This window comes from Eulemur rufifrons, chromosome 7 (genome assembly GCF_041146395.1).
Source record: "Eulemur rufifrons isolate Redbay chromosome 7, OSU_ERuf_1, whole genome shotgun sequence".
NCBI lineage: Eukaryota > Metazoa > Chordata > Mammalia > Primates > Lemuridae > Eulemur > Eulemur rufifrons.
The window spans coordinates 151,368,565-151,381,950 of record NC_090989.1 but is presented as its reverse complement, the minus strand read 5'-3'; the positions used below and the strand labels follow the sequence as shown (position 1 = coordinate 151,381,950).

Below are 13,386 nucleotides of genomic sequence, written 5' to 3'. Positions count from 1 at the left end.
ATTCTTTATAGTTTTTTAATAACTGCAAAAACTGAAAAATGTAGCAATGAGTAGCTTGCCACTTATGCAAATTAGAAGTAGATATGAGACAAGAATCCAGTATTTATGGGCTCTGGGTATAAAACTGCACTGAGTGAAAATATGGAGCGAAGCAATGTAGTTTCTTAATATAAACATAATGGACCAAAATTTAACTAAATTAATTTGGAATAAAATATTCCAGTAAAAAAACCGACAAACAATTACTGGACTATAACAGATTTTGTCAATGTTAAATACTAAATAATAAAAAGCAATATAACTTTTCAGTGATTTTTCCCATAAATTTCCATATTCAATTAGATTTAATGATATTTTTCTTAACTAAGTTTCCAAAACATTAAGAGTATATATTATGATTTGATACTATACATGTAATTATTACTTAAAAGATTATGGAGAAAAAGGATTTTTTTCTAAATTTTTATTTCTACCTACATCAAACTTTTTAAGGTATATTATTTCCTTACTATTTACCCTCTAGAGATAGTTATCAGGAATTATGAAAGTACTAATCAGATGGTAACAGGATAATGAGCAGAATTTATACTTCACTTATCACCTGGATTAATACATTAAGATTAATGCATTATGATACTATTACTTAGGTAGTTTACAGTAAAGGTATTAAAGACTATATTCAATTTACAGAAAAGAAAATACAAATTGCTCTTAAATATGAGATCCTTAATCTCACTCATATTAAGATAAATACAAAAACCATACCAACATGCTATTTTTCATTTCTCACACTGCAATGATGGAAAATTTGATAACAGATTGTTGAGTGTGGTGGCCATGGAGATGCCCTACTCTAACCACCTCTCCCCTTCAAGAGAACTTGCTCCAAGCAGTGAGGTTGACTGACAGCCTTCTGCTGCTGCACCTTAGGATGCTTCCCCCAGCTGCTCCCAGCCATTGGCTGGGCATGGAGGAGATGCTGGAACAAGGCCATTCCTGCTCCACATGGGTTTCCTTAAAGCTGTAGTCTCCAACCCCCAGGCCAGGGCCCAGTACCAGCAGATGGCCTGTTAGGAACCAGGCCACGCATCACCACCTGAGTTCTGCCCCACCCCTCCCCCTAACCCTGTCCATGGAAAAATTGTCAGGCTGTACAGCAGGAGGTGAGCAGTGGGTGAGGGAGCGAAGCTTCATCGTATTTACAGCCATTCCCCATCGCTTGCATCACTGCCTGAGCTCCGCCCAGTCTGTGGAAAAATTGTCTTCCATGAGACCAGTCCCTGGTGCCAAAAAGGCTGGGGACCACTGTTTTAAAGGGTAACTTTGGCCGGGCGCGGTGGCTCACGCCTGTAATCCTAGCACTCTGGGAGGCCGAGGTGGGCGGATCCTTTGAGCTCAGGAGTTCGAGACCAGCCTGAGCAAGAGCGAGACCCCACCTCTACTAAAAATAGAAAGAAATTATATGGACAGCTAAAAATATATATAGAAAAAATTAGCCGGGCATGGTGGCGCATGCCTGTAGTCCCAGCTACTCGGGAGGCTGAGACAGGAGGATCGCTTGAGCTCAGGAGTTTGAGGTTGCTGTGAGCTAGGCTGACGCCACGGCACTCACTCTAGCCTGGGCAACAGAGTGAGACTCTGTCTCAAAAAAAAAAAAAAAAAAAAGGGTAACTTTGAGCCTGGCTGACAGTTTCTCAGAATAGTGCTGTGCTCTGAGGCTCTTCCTACTCAGTCCTCCTTCCTTCCCTCTCCTTTCACAAGCGGCAGACCTACACCAACGTCTGAATGCTCTCTGTGCCTACTCCTGCTCCCTCTCCCTTAGCTTGCCACAAATGTTTCCCTCAATAAACCTCTTGTGCATCATGATCTTATCTCTTGCTTGAAGACCCAAACTGACACATGAGTGTGTGGGGAAAGGCACTGTCAGCCATTTCTAGAGTAGAAATTGGTATAACCTTTATGAAGAACACTTTGTCAATATCTTGTTTTGAAAAGTCCTCATCTTCCTTCCCCCAAGGAAAGGGTGCGGCAAGAAGGGATGGTCTTCCTCCCCGCAAGGAAGGGGTGCGGCAAGAGGGGATGGTATTCAGTTAGCATCATATATTCAGTACATAATCTCTACCTTCAACTGTGCATAGAGCCCCCACGCCAAAAACCATGTATCTGACCTTCTCCAATGAACAAACCTCAAGTAGAGTAGAAGTAGTAGAGTAGTAGAGTACAGAAATGATACAGGGATCTAACTATTTACTAAATCTCAGTCAATCCTCTTTTTTCTAGATAGTACTTTTATCTCCACATCCACAGTCCCCCAGTTTCCCCAATTCCTGAGTCTTTGGGGGTATTCTGTAGTATATACCAAATTGCATCTCATTCTCCTCTGCCAGCTTAAGTTTTAGCTTTCTCAAATCTGAGAAGTCAATTACTATTCATCTACCTGTTTTCTGCCGTCTAAAATTTTGTTGCTGTTGTATCTTTTCCTTTTATTTTTGTCAATGTGGACTTAGGTCATTTACATACTTTTTTAAAAAGTCCTTTTATTTTTATTATCATTTTAATAGGGGTTTTGAAGAGAATAAAAGTAAACATGACGATTAGATCCACTATCTTTACCTGGAAGATCCGAAATACTTTTTTGAAAAGTTTTTTTTATTGTCATTCAAACAGTGTAGAAAGATGTCCATCCCCTCCCCATCCTTGTGTATCCCTGAAGACACACAATCCGCAGAAAAGAAGGCTGGGAATACACTGGAATTTTTCATGCTAAGACACTACAAATGCTCTTAAATCACAGAAATTTTAAAGAAGGGACTCAAGTCCAGTGAAACACATCAAATTCCAGCAAACAAATACTCTTGTGTTAAGTTTCCTGCTGATTCAACTGCTTGGAAAATTTTTTAAATTCCACTATGATTCAAAATTTTATTTTTAAGAAATCACTTCAGGCTGGGCATGGGGGCTCAAGCCTGTAATCCTACCACTCTGGGAGGCCAAGGCAGGAGGATAGCCTGCGCTCAGGAGCCTGAGCAAAAGCGAGATCCCATTTCTACTAAAAATAGAAAAAATTAGTCAGGCATGGTGGTGCGTGCCTGTAGTCCCAGCTACTCAGGAGGCTGAGGCAGGAGGATTGTTTGAGCCCAAAAGTTTGAAGTTGCTGTGAGCTAGGCTGACACCATGGCACTCACCCGGGCAACAGAGTGAGACTCTGTCTCAAAAAAAAGAAAGAAAGAAAGAAAGAAAGAAATCACTTCAGTTTACAGTCACAATTTTCTTAAAAAAAGAGTCTAAGTTTAGTCCAGTGTTTAAAGACTTAGTACAGTTTAAGAGATTGTTCCATGTAATTTATGAAATGTTTGCTCATATAAAACGCCCTCTGCCTTCTCACCCAGAGCGAACCACTGTCGCCCTTCAAGAGAAGGCTAAACTTTGATGTCTTAAGTCATCCCTTGTCACCCAAAAAGCACTGCCAAAGTGTCATCTTAGCCTTCCCTTTACTTTTACAGTAAATATACATATGATTCATTCGTAAGTGCCATGCATTGCTTTGTGACAGCTCAACCACTAACATTTTTTTTACTTGAATTTCTAGGAACTGGCATTCAGTCTCCCTTCCCTGACAGTAACATCCTTTAGAGACAATATTTATTTCTCTGTTAGCACCATAACTGACACACAAAGCACACTGAATAGATACTTGTCCATCCACTTGACAAATATTTTTCAAGCACCTACTAAGCACCAAGCACTGTGCTAGGCATAGTGTTTAGAACCATGAAGAAAACTAATCATGTTGCTTACAGTCTAATGGGGACTTAAGTCTAACGTTGATTTAAAACCACTTTTCAAGTCCTTGATAGATAATAAAGGGCAAAAAAATAAACATCAGTAAAATACATAAGAATTGTAAAAGACGTTTATAAATATATTTTTAGTCACTGAGCATGACTAAGTCTGAGTAGTAACTATTTTACTCACCGCCATCTTTCTTTTTAGCAATAATTCTGTTTTTCAGCCATTCTTTGGTTTCTTCTTTGACATCCTGAGCAAGTTCTATGACCACCAAAGGCGTGAAAGAACTCTCGTAAGTATCCAAAGCTGATAAGGTCACTTTCATCTTTGAAAAACCTGCTGCAAATTAAAATAAAAAGCAAAAATGGATTAAGGCAAAGAGAAATATGCTATAGACTGTTTGCATTTTCTCTTAGTTACACCTAATTCTGGCTTCCAAGATAAACGCAAATTTCTGATGATCCAGATGGGTTATATGACAGGCTTAACCAATGGTTCAAAGCACATGTGTGAGCCAAGCTTTAGAAAGAAAATCATCGTTATCTGCAAGCAGCTCAGAATACAGCAGAGGAAACATTTAGGTAAATGAAGGATAACAGTGTAAAACGTGCTCTCACACAAGAGGAATAAGAAAGTACTTACAAAGAATGTGATACCTTAACAGGATTTAGAGGAATGAATAGGAGTTTGTCAGATAGAAAATGAATGGTATTCTAAGTAGAGGAAATGTATTTCCCTACAAAATAATGATGAAAAAATACTCAATGGGCTCAGAGAAATACAAGTGGTTAGGTATGGCTGGAGCACTAACTCTGAAGTGGGGCATAGGGGGAGGGTGGAAATGAGCTGGTATCTAATTAGGACTCCTGATTACAAAGGAAATTAGTTTTGTCTAATATACAATGGGAGTCACCAATTCATCATAAGCAGGGAATTAATGTAGTCAATATGGAACTATTACAGATTACAAAGGGTCAGCCTAGCATGTGGGAGAACACTTAGGGAGCCATTAGAATAGTCTAGAAAGAGCTGATACTGGCCTGAAGGGTGGCAATGAAGAGGAAAGCATAGATTAGAGGCTAAATCTATAACAGCTGACAACTAGACTGAATGGAAAAACAAGAAAATAGAAAATGTTAGTGGGTAATGAGTAGTCAGATTGCAATTATATGGAACTCTCTATGGTACCCATCTTTGTTAGGCAGAACCACTGCTATACACTTCCTTCAAAACTACATGTTCTAAAAGTGACACATTAACTAAGAACACAAGCCAAGATTTCCACTTCCAGGACAACAAGTCAAGGGGTTCAGATAACTCTTCTGCTGAAGACAACTAGAAAACACACACCCACACTCACATGCATAGGGATATGTATATATATACACACAGAGGCTGAACATCTCTAATCCAAAAACCCAAAATCTGAAATGTTCCAAAATCTGAAACTTTTTGAGTACTGACATGACACCATAAGCAGAAAATTCCACACGTAAGTACTTAATACAAACTTTGTTTCATTCACAAATTAAAAATATTGTATAAAATTATCTTCAGGCTTTGTGTATAAGGTATACATGAAATATAAATGAATTTCATGTTTAGACTTGGGTCTCATCTCCAAGATATCTCATTATGTATATGCAAATATTCTAAAATCCAAAAAAATCCCAATACCCTAAAATTCCAAACATTTTTGGTCCCAAGCATTTCGGATAAGGATACTCAACCCGTATTTTTAAAAATCTTTCTGTGAATATTAAAAAGCCAAGAAGGCAGTGGGAAATAATGGAGCCACTACCCAGAAGAAACAGAGAGGAAGTTCGGCTTTTGCAGCTAGTTTCCCTAAGGCCGCTGCCAATTTGGGAAGAAGTAGCTGAGCGGGTTAGGAGCTAAGGAGGGATTCTGTTAGCCATGAAAGGCTAGGGGACAAAAAGTGTAATATACAGAACACCAAGGAAGAGGGTCAGATAAAATCCCCACTTTGAAGTGGGACCTGAGAGGGCTACATCCTAAAGCTAACAGTGAACCAGAGTTAGATCACCCTTGATAAGTACTAAATTACAGATTCATATCATCTCAATCAGGAGACAATTTCACATGCATGGAAATGGGGGGAGGGGAAAGCAATAGAAACAAACACATAATAGATCCAAATAATGGAGTTAGTTGAACAGACTTTAAAATAATCATCATATGTTCAAAGACCTAAAAAACAAGACTGAGAATTTTGGCAAAGAACTAGAAATTATTTTATAATGGAAATTCTAGAATTTAAAAATATAGAAGGTCACGCAGCACCTCACGCCCATTAATCCCAGAGATTTGGGAGGCCAAGGCAGAAGGATCACTTGAGGCCAGGAGTTCGAGACCAGCCTGGGCAACATAGAGAGACCCTGTCTCTACAAAAAATAAAAAAAATTACCCAAGTGTGGTGATGCACACCTACAGTACTAGCTACTCAGGAGGCTGAGGCAGGAGGATTGCTCGAGCCCAGGAGTTTGAGGTTATGGTGAGCTATGATTGTGCCACTGCACTCTAGCCTGGGAGATAAGGCAAGAAAGACATTGTCTCTTAAAAAGGGGGGGGGGGGAGTCAAAATTAAGAACCCAAGGGAGGCTTCACAGAAAATTATACAAAGCTAAAGAGAAAAACCAATGAACTATAAGATGGGCATGAAGAAAATATCTAGAATGAAGCCCTGAGAACAAAAAAAGGAAGAAAATACAGAAAACAGTGTGAGAGACAAGGAAAAACAGAGAGTCCCAGAAATAAAGAAGGGAGCTATTAGGGCAAAAACAAAACGCAAAGAGGTACTAACCAAGAGTTTCCCAAAGCTGACAAAATATATCAAGGTACAGATTTAACAATCTCTGTATACTTCAATCAGGATAAAATAAAAAGAAAAAAGCAGAGTACCCAAGAGAAAACGATAGAAAAAGCAAGAGAGAGAAAATCTTAAAAGCAGTCATAAAAACAAAGATAAAATACTGTGAAGAGAAGTAATCAGACTGACAGCTGACTTCACAGTAAAATAATGGAAGCCATCATGTCTTTAGTATGCCAGAGAATATCATGGCCAATCCAAGATTATACTCAGTCAAAATATGCTTCATGAATAAAAGAGAAATAAAGCCATTTTCAAGCAAACAAAAATTGAGAGAATTCATCACCAGCATACTCCCACTAAGGAAAATGATAATAAAGGGTGTTCTTAAAGCAGAAGAAATTGATTGCAGATGATCTGGTAATAATTTTTTTTAAGTGAGCAGAGAGTATTTGCAATATAGGAACTCCTCTAACCTCTTTTAAGCTTAATATTCCTTTATTGAATGCCCACTGCATATGAGACAATGTGCTAGGTACCTATACACATGATTTTATAATCTTCCTACCAGCCCTACAATTTATACTTTAAAAACCAAGAGGAAAATCAAATGAAGAAGTTACTTTGCTAAGTTCAAAGTAAAAGTAATTTTCCATGATATAGAGCTTAAGACTAGAAAGAACCAAGTCATTAGAGATATCCAAATTCTACATGTTTTTTCCTACTAAATGAAATCTTAATTTTAAATTGTCTACCGTATAATTCTTATTGAAGATGAGCTAAGGCAGAGTTCAAGATAAAACGACAAAGTGAAACCATATTACAGAATCTTCCAGTCTAAAGCAAAATTAACTGTATCAAAAATAAGTAAAACAGCCCTCAAACAAATATTAATAATAAAAGAACAAAAAATACTCAGCAGCCAGAAAGTAAACCTCAAGTCAAAATCATGACCGACTAAAGATGATGCCAACAATGAACTGATAACAAAGGATCCTTCCTAACCATTTGGAGAATTCCAACCATCTACACAGTAATGCATTACTTACAGACAAGAATAGAGAAATATATCTGACTAGTCATTGATGCAGTTTTTATTCTCTCTCACACACACACACACACACACACACACACGCACTGTAGCCTGTACAAGCATATACACACACGGTTAAGGATGTGTACTCTGGTGTCAGGCTGTCTGGTTCTGAATCCCAGCTCCCTTGTTTGCTGCTGTGAGATATTGAACAAGCTATGTAAGCTTTTTCACCTAAGTTTTCTCATTGGTAAAATAGAAGAATTAAAGTTTCTTCTTCAAGGGGTTGGTGTGAGGATTAAATAATTCACAAAACAATATGTAGCCCAGTACCTTCCATGTAGTAAAATCATAAGCAAATGATAGCTAGTGTTATCTTCATATTACTATATATTTATTACATATATTTATATGGGACCATACTTTGCATGTTTTACCTTGAAGTGTGTTAGGAACATGCTTTCCATGTTAATAAATATAATTGGATTTATATCCTAGTATTAATGGTTCTATCATATTCTTACACCATACTTCAGCCAACCTCCTGTTTATGGACATCCAAGTATTAGGTTCTTTGCCATAAATACATAAATTCAATAAACAAAATCTCTAATAAACTTTTATATGCATATTTGATTTAATTATTTTTTGGGGAGAAAATAAATAAATAAATACAGCTTTAATGAACTTCTATATACATGTTTTTTTTAATTTTCTTCTTGGGATAAATTCCTAGAAATAGCATCATCATGCTGAGTACAAATATTTAATATTATTTTTCATATTGCCACTATGCTTTCTTACAACATCTGTCAGCAATGTATGAAAATGTTAGATTTTTTTACACCTATACCAAAACTAGTTTCTTTTCATCTTTTAGCTTTGGCATATTTAAAAATGGAAAAATATCTTGTTACTTTGCATTTCTTTTATTAGTGACTTTAAACATCTTTTCAAATGTGCATTGGCATATTTCTTTTGTGAGTTGTTTTTATGTTTTCATATTTTGTTGTTGATTTCTAATAACTCTTTGTATATCAAGGATGGTGATATTTGTCTCTTATATATGGCAAATATTGTTAAAATTGTTCCTTACATAATGAAAGGCATATTGTATCACAAATGAGAATAATCAGTGAGTAAATATAAGAGTTTCTAGGTAGTACTCATATAAATGTTAAGAACAGAAACCTGCTTTTAGTCTCTCCAAAACTGTTTTATGACCTGGTAATTATGAGTAAGTTGGGCCTTATATAATTCACATTAGACAGTGCATAAATGTTCAAAAACTGACCTTTGATGCATGTTCCCATATACTCTGTTAAAAAATTTATTGTTCCCTTAAACTAACAATTCTTTCCAACTTTGCTGTTCGTCACTCATAGTTATTCTTCCCATGTCCCAGGTTGGAAACTTGGAGTTATCTGTATGTATTCCAAGTTGAATGCTGTCTGGTTCTCAGCCTCCCCTCCCAGACTTCCCATACTTTTTGGGTTCTTGCTACCGTACTTAGCCCACATGTTAGAATGATTTGATGCACACCTGCTTCTGCTACTAGACTAGGGGCTCCTCAAAAGCAAGATGTAGACTTTGTTTACCTTTGTACCTTTAGACTATTATGGCCTGGCTTATAGTAAGCACATGATAAATGTTTACCACATTTAAAGGTGATGAAGCTAAGCCTCTGTATTCTAGTGGTAGGTTAATATTTCCCTCAACTTTTTTATTATGAAAAATTGCAGTCATTCAGGACAGTTAAAAGAATATCATGAAGAACACCCATATTCTTGCCTCCTAGTTTTACTTACTGAGATTCATGTTACTGTGACACAAAATCCTCTGCTCAGAAACCTACAGAGATTCCTTACTGGCCATTGGGTCAGATGTAAACTGTAGCATTTGTTATCTTTAAGCAGCCACATTCCACACAGGTTCTGGAGCATGGGATCAAGAGATAGCTATACCAAATTTTGTTCTTCTTTATCATGTGTCAAATTGCACAAAGGGCTAAAGAGAGACCTACAAATAAAATCAGATTCATGTGGCTTTTACATTAGCTATTAGATCACTGGCCCACAAAAGGTAAATCCTGACCATGGTGGTGGTTAAGATGCAGAGAAAACACACAGTGAGTTCAACTGTGGAGGGCTCAGGTAAGAGTCGGGGGGAGTGGGAGGTTATTTTAACAAGGATCAGGAAAAGAATATCGGATCCTTTATTCTGGGGATTTTTCTCTTCCTGAGTTTGAATAAAGAAAAAAAGTCAATGGAATTTTCACAAATTCAAAGGCTAAGAAGGAAATGCATAAGGCTGTGTTTTGGAATCACCTTATTCCAGACGCACAGAGAAACAGAAATAAATTAATTGGGGTATCTCAGTCATGAAGCAGAATAGGAATCACTTCAGTAAAAGAAAAATGAAGGGCCGCATTGCACAAGCTGGAAGATGAGAGGGATTTCCTTAGGAGAAAGTTGCAATTGTAATGGCCAGACTAAAAGCAGGCCAGGGACACCTCCAGAGAGGCTGAGACAGGCAGTTAATTCTAAGAGCACCTGCGGGGACCTCCTTCCTTGAGACCTAGGGCAACTGCCTCAGGGAGTTACATGAGGCCTGGACAGACCTGACAGTGGGAAATCACCGCACATACCCACCCTCACTAGAGTTTCTCGTGACACAGCTAATGCAAGGAAGCCCATTTCCTGAGGGAATGTCTCTGGGGACTCCACAGTATAAGGACTCCACAGGAATGTATAGGAGAGATAAGACACTGGATACTGAAGACAGCCCAGGCACAATAGCCCAGGTCCAGCCTGATTAGATGCTGCACAGATGGCCACCTCCTCACACAATTACCCAGCTGAGTCTTGCCAAGGACTCACCAGTAAGACAAAATAAGAATATTTCCTCCTCTCACTCATGCCTTCATTACCCCTGATGCTGCCAAGAGTTTGCTTGTTTGGGCTGGAATAATGTCTGCAATAAACTGTGGTGGAAGCTGAGGTTGCCCCAGACCAAGGAGGTTCCCAGTTTTCAGTTTTAATACCAGGACAAGTTGGACACACTCATGAAAGAGTAAAGGTCATTACTCTTTCTTCCAAAATATCAAGACAGGAGTTGGCATTTGGCACTCTGTTTTTGAGAAATTCTCATTGCCAATTCATATCCTTTTATAGCATGGGTTACTCAGATCATTCCTTCTATTCTGTAACTCCTTGATGATTTAGAAATGGTACATAAAAGTAATTAAAAGGTATCTTATTGGTTACACAATGTAATCAAACAGTAATCTACTAATACAGGAAAGGAAAATAAATATCCTCTTCTAAGGCACAGGATATTAGATATGAATTTAGGGACTATATATGCTTTCTAACAGGTCTGCTCCAGGTCATCCTGTTTAGGAGAGCACCCAGATCAAACAATACTAACGACATATGACAACTAAATACAATGTAGGATCCTGGATTGGATCTTGAACATCAGTAGGAAAATTGGTGAAATTTGAATAAGGTCTGTAGATTACTTTATAGAATTGTATAACATAAATTCCCTGGTTTCATTACTTCTACCATGGTTGCATAAGATGTTAGCATTTGGGGAAGCCAGGTGAAGGGCATCAAGAAACTCTGTGTAGTATTTTTGTAAACCTAAAATTATTTCAAAATAAAAATTTTTTAAACGATTTTCTTCCAAAAATTTTCCCTTTTTTCCTCTCTCTCACACATATACACAAAAACACATATACACTAAAAATAATAGCTTCTGATTCACATGTGACACTTATTCTGAGCTGGTAACCGTTAAAAACAAACTTTTACTTGTAAAAGTAAAAACTAGAAACAATTTAGATATGCAACAGATGAGGAACAAGCTAATAAAGTATAAGACAGCCATCATTTAAGCCCATGACAAATATATCTTTCTACCTTGAGGAACACTGAATCTTAACCTCCAAGCCAGTACTATGAACACAGCTGACATGCTAATATTTGATAAAAGAATTAATCTGTATGATTAATGGATTACATAACCATTGATGTTTAAGAATTTTTAGTGATCTAGGAAAATGCTAAGTGAGAAAATGTTAAGCGTGGGGGGGGGAAAGCAAAGTACAAAGTAATATAACAATATTACCCCATTTATACAATATGTACATTTATGAATACAAAAATGAGGAAGAAAGCATTAAAACGTTGATGGGGTGGTAAAATTACAGGAGAGTTTAATTTTCATCCTTACATTTCTCTGTCTTCTAAGTTTTCCACAATGAAAAAAGTTTCACTGGGTTTTTTTAAGTGTATACATACATTTCAATTTACCAGGCCTTTTCTACCCTCTTCCATTATTTTAGATCTTTTAAATTTCATTCTTTATCTGCAGTTCTACAATTCTTTCAGCAACAGCTGGTCAGAATATGATTGACTTTCCATAGCTAAATTAAACTGTTCATCATACTCACAGGATGGGCCCTTAGAAAATACCTAATTCTCTAGGTTAGTGTGACTTTAAATTAAAAGTAGACATGTGAAAGTTTTTTAAACCCCACAGGATTAGATTCAAACTCTGCAGGGTTTAAGGGAATATAGTACAACTGTGTCTTGAGCTTGAATAAAACTCAACTGTACTTTCTTAAGTCTGGGACCTCCATATGCTGTCCCAGTTGTTGGAAGAGATTTCGCAGAAGACAGCGCACACCAATACTGGTGCTGTGAAGGCACCAAGAAAATGAGGAGCAGCCTGTAGGAAGAGAACCTCATTCCATCCACAATTCTAGGGGTCCCAGCCCTGCCCCTGACTTGCATCTATTATTTAAACTGTACAATATGTCTCGGTCAGAAACCTGGAAACCCAATCACCCTGACGCGAGAGAGAGCGCGCATTATCCTGCAAGCTCGCTCTGGCCAAACCCGCTGAGACACCCTAAACCTCCCTGCTCCAGGGACTGCAGAAGAAGCGCGAACCGTGGGCCCCCGAGAGCTGGTACTTCCAACAACAGCCCTCCACTAGGCTTCGCCGACTCCTCCACCCCCACTCACTACCTCCTCCCCAAGGCTCTGAAGTCCCCACATCCCCGTATCCTGACTCTACCAGCCCTAAATTTCGGCCTCACCACGTTTCTTCCAGCACTCAGCCCTCCACCCACTCGCCCCAGACCCACATCTCCTCCCCAAATCTCGGCTCTCCGCAGTCCTGCGACCCCCACTCCCCCCAACACGTCCACTCCTCCCTCCCGCTCCCCTACAGCCTCCGCGCCCACCCCGGTCGCACTTCCCCATCGCCGGAATAGCCAACACCGGGAGGCGCCCCGGGAACGTAGGGCGGCGGCTGGGAGGAGCCTCTGGAGGCATCCCGCGCCGGTAACAGCCGGAGCTCTGAGCCGCGGAGAGCGAGGGGGTCCTAAGGCGCCACCCCCCAACTCACCCGCTGTCGCGGGGCTCCACGTCTTCGGAGGCGGGCCCGGGAGCGGGCGAGACCGGGAGGCCGGGCAAGCGGACGCTCTGCGCCGGGGGGCCGGGCCGAGCCTGAGGGGCGGACGCAGCCGAGCGCTGGGCGTGGCGGGGCCTAGTCGCGGTAACGCGCAGGCGGAGTCGGGGACGCGGCAGGAGGGGCGGGGCCTCACAGAGCAGTCCCGCCGGGGCGAGGCCTCGGACCGGTCGCGAGAAACTAAAGGCAGGTCTGACTGGGCTGTCGCCTGGAACCGGAGCCCAGGCGGATGGAAGGGAGAGTCGTACTTAGG

The 13,386-nt window shown here is 39.6% G+C and overlaps 1 protein-coding gene across 8 annotated transcripts in view; it reads right to left on the bottom strand.

Moving 5' to 3' along the window:
* ANO10 (anoctamin 10) overlaps nt 1-13,172 on the bottom strand; it is a 203,462-nt gene extending 190,290 nt beyond the window's left edge. For 7 of the 8 annotated variants that reach the window (XR_011233899.1, XR_011233900.1, XM_069473554.1 and 4 more), the window contains exons 1-2: nt 13,071-13,172; nt 3,976-4,128 (exon numbers count right to left, since the gene is read on the bottom strand). Coding sequence is in view for 6 of the 8 variants with exons in the window: in XM_069473554.1 (XP_069329655.1) it covers nt 3,976-4,114 (139 nt within the window). In the remaining 2 variants the exon portion in view is untranslated. Of the gene's footprint in view, nt 1-3,975; nt 4,129-12,906; nt 12,916-13,070 lie in introns of those variants that run through there. The other variant, XM_069473555.1, reaches the window with a different exon arrangement.
* Between the last annotated feature and the right edge of the window lie 214 nt (nt 13,173-13,386).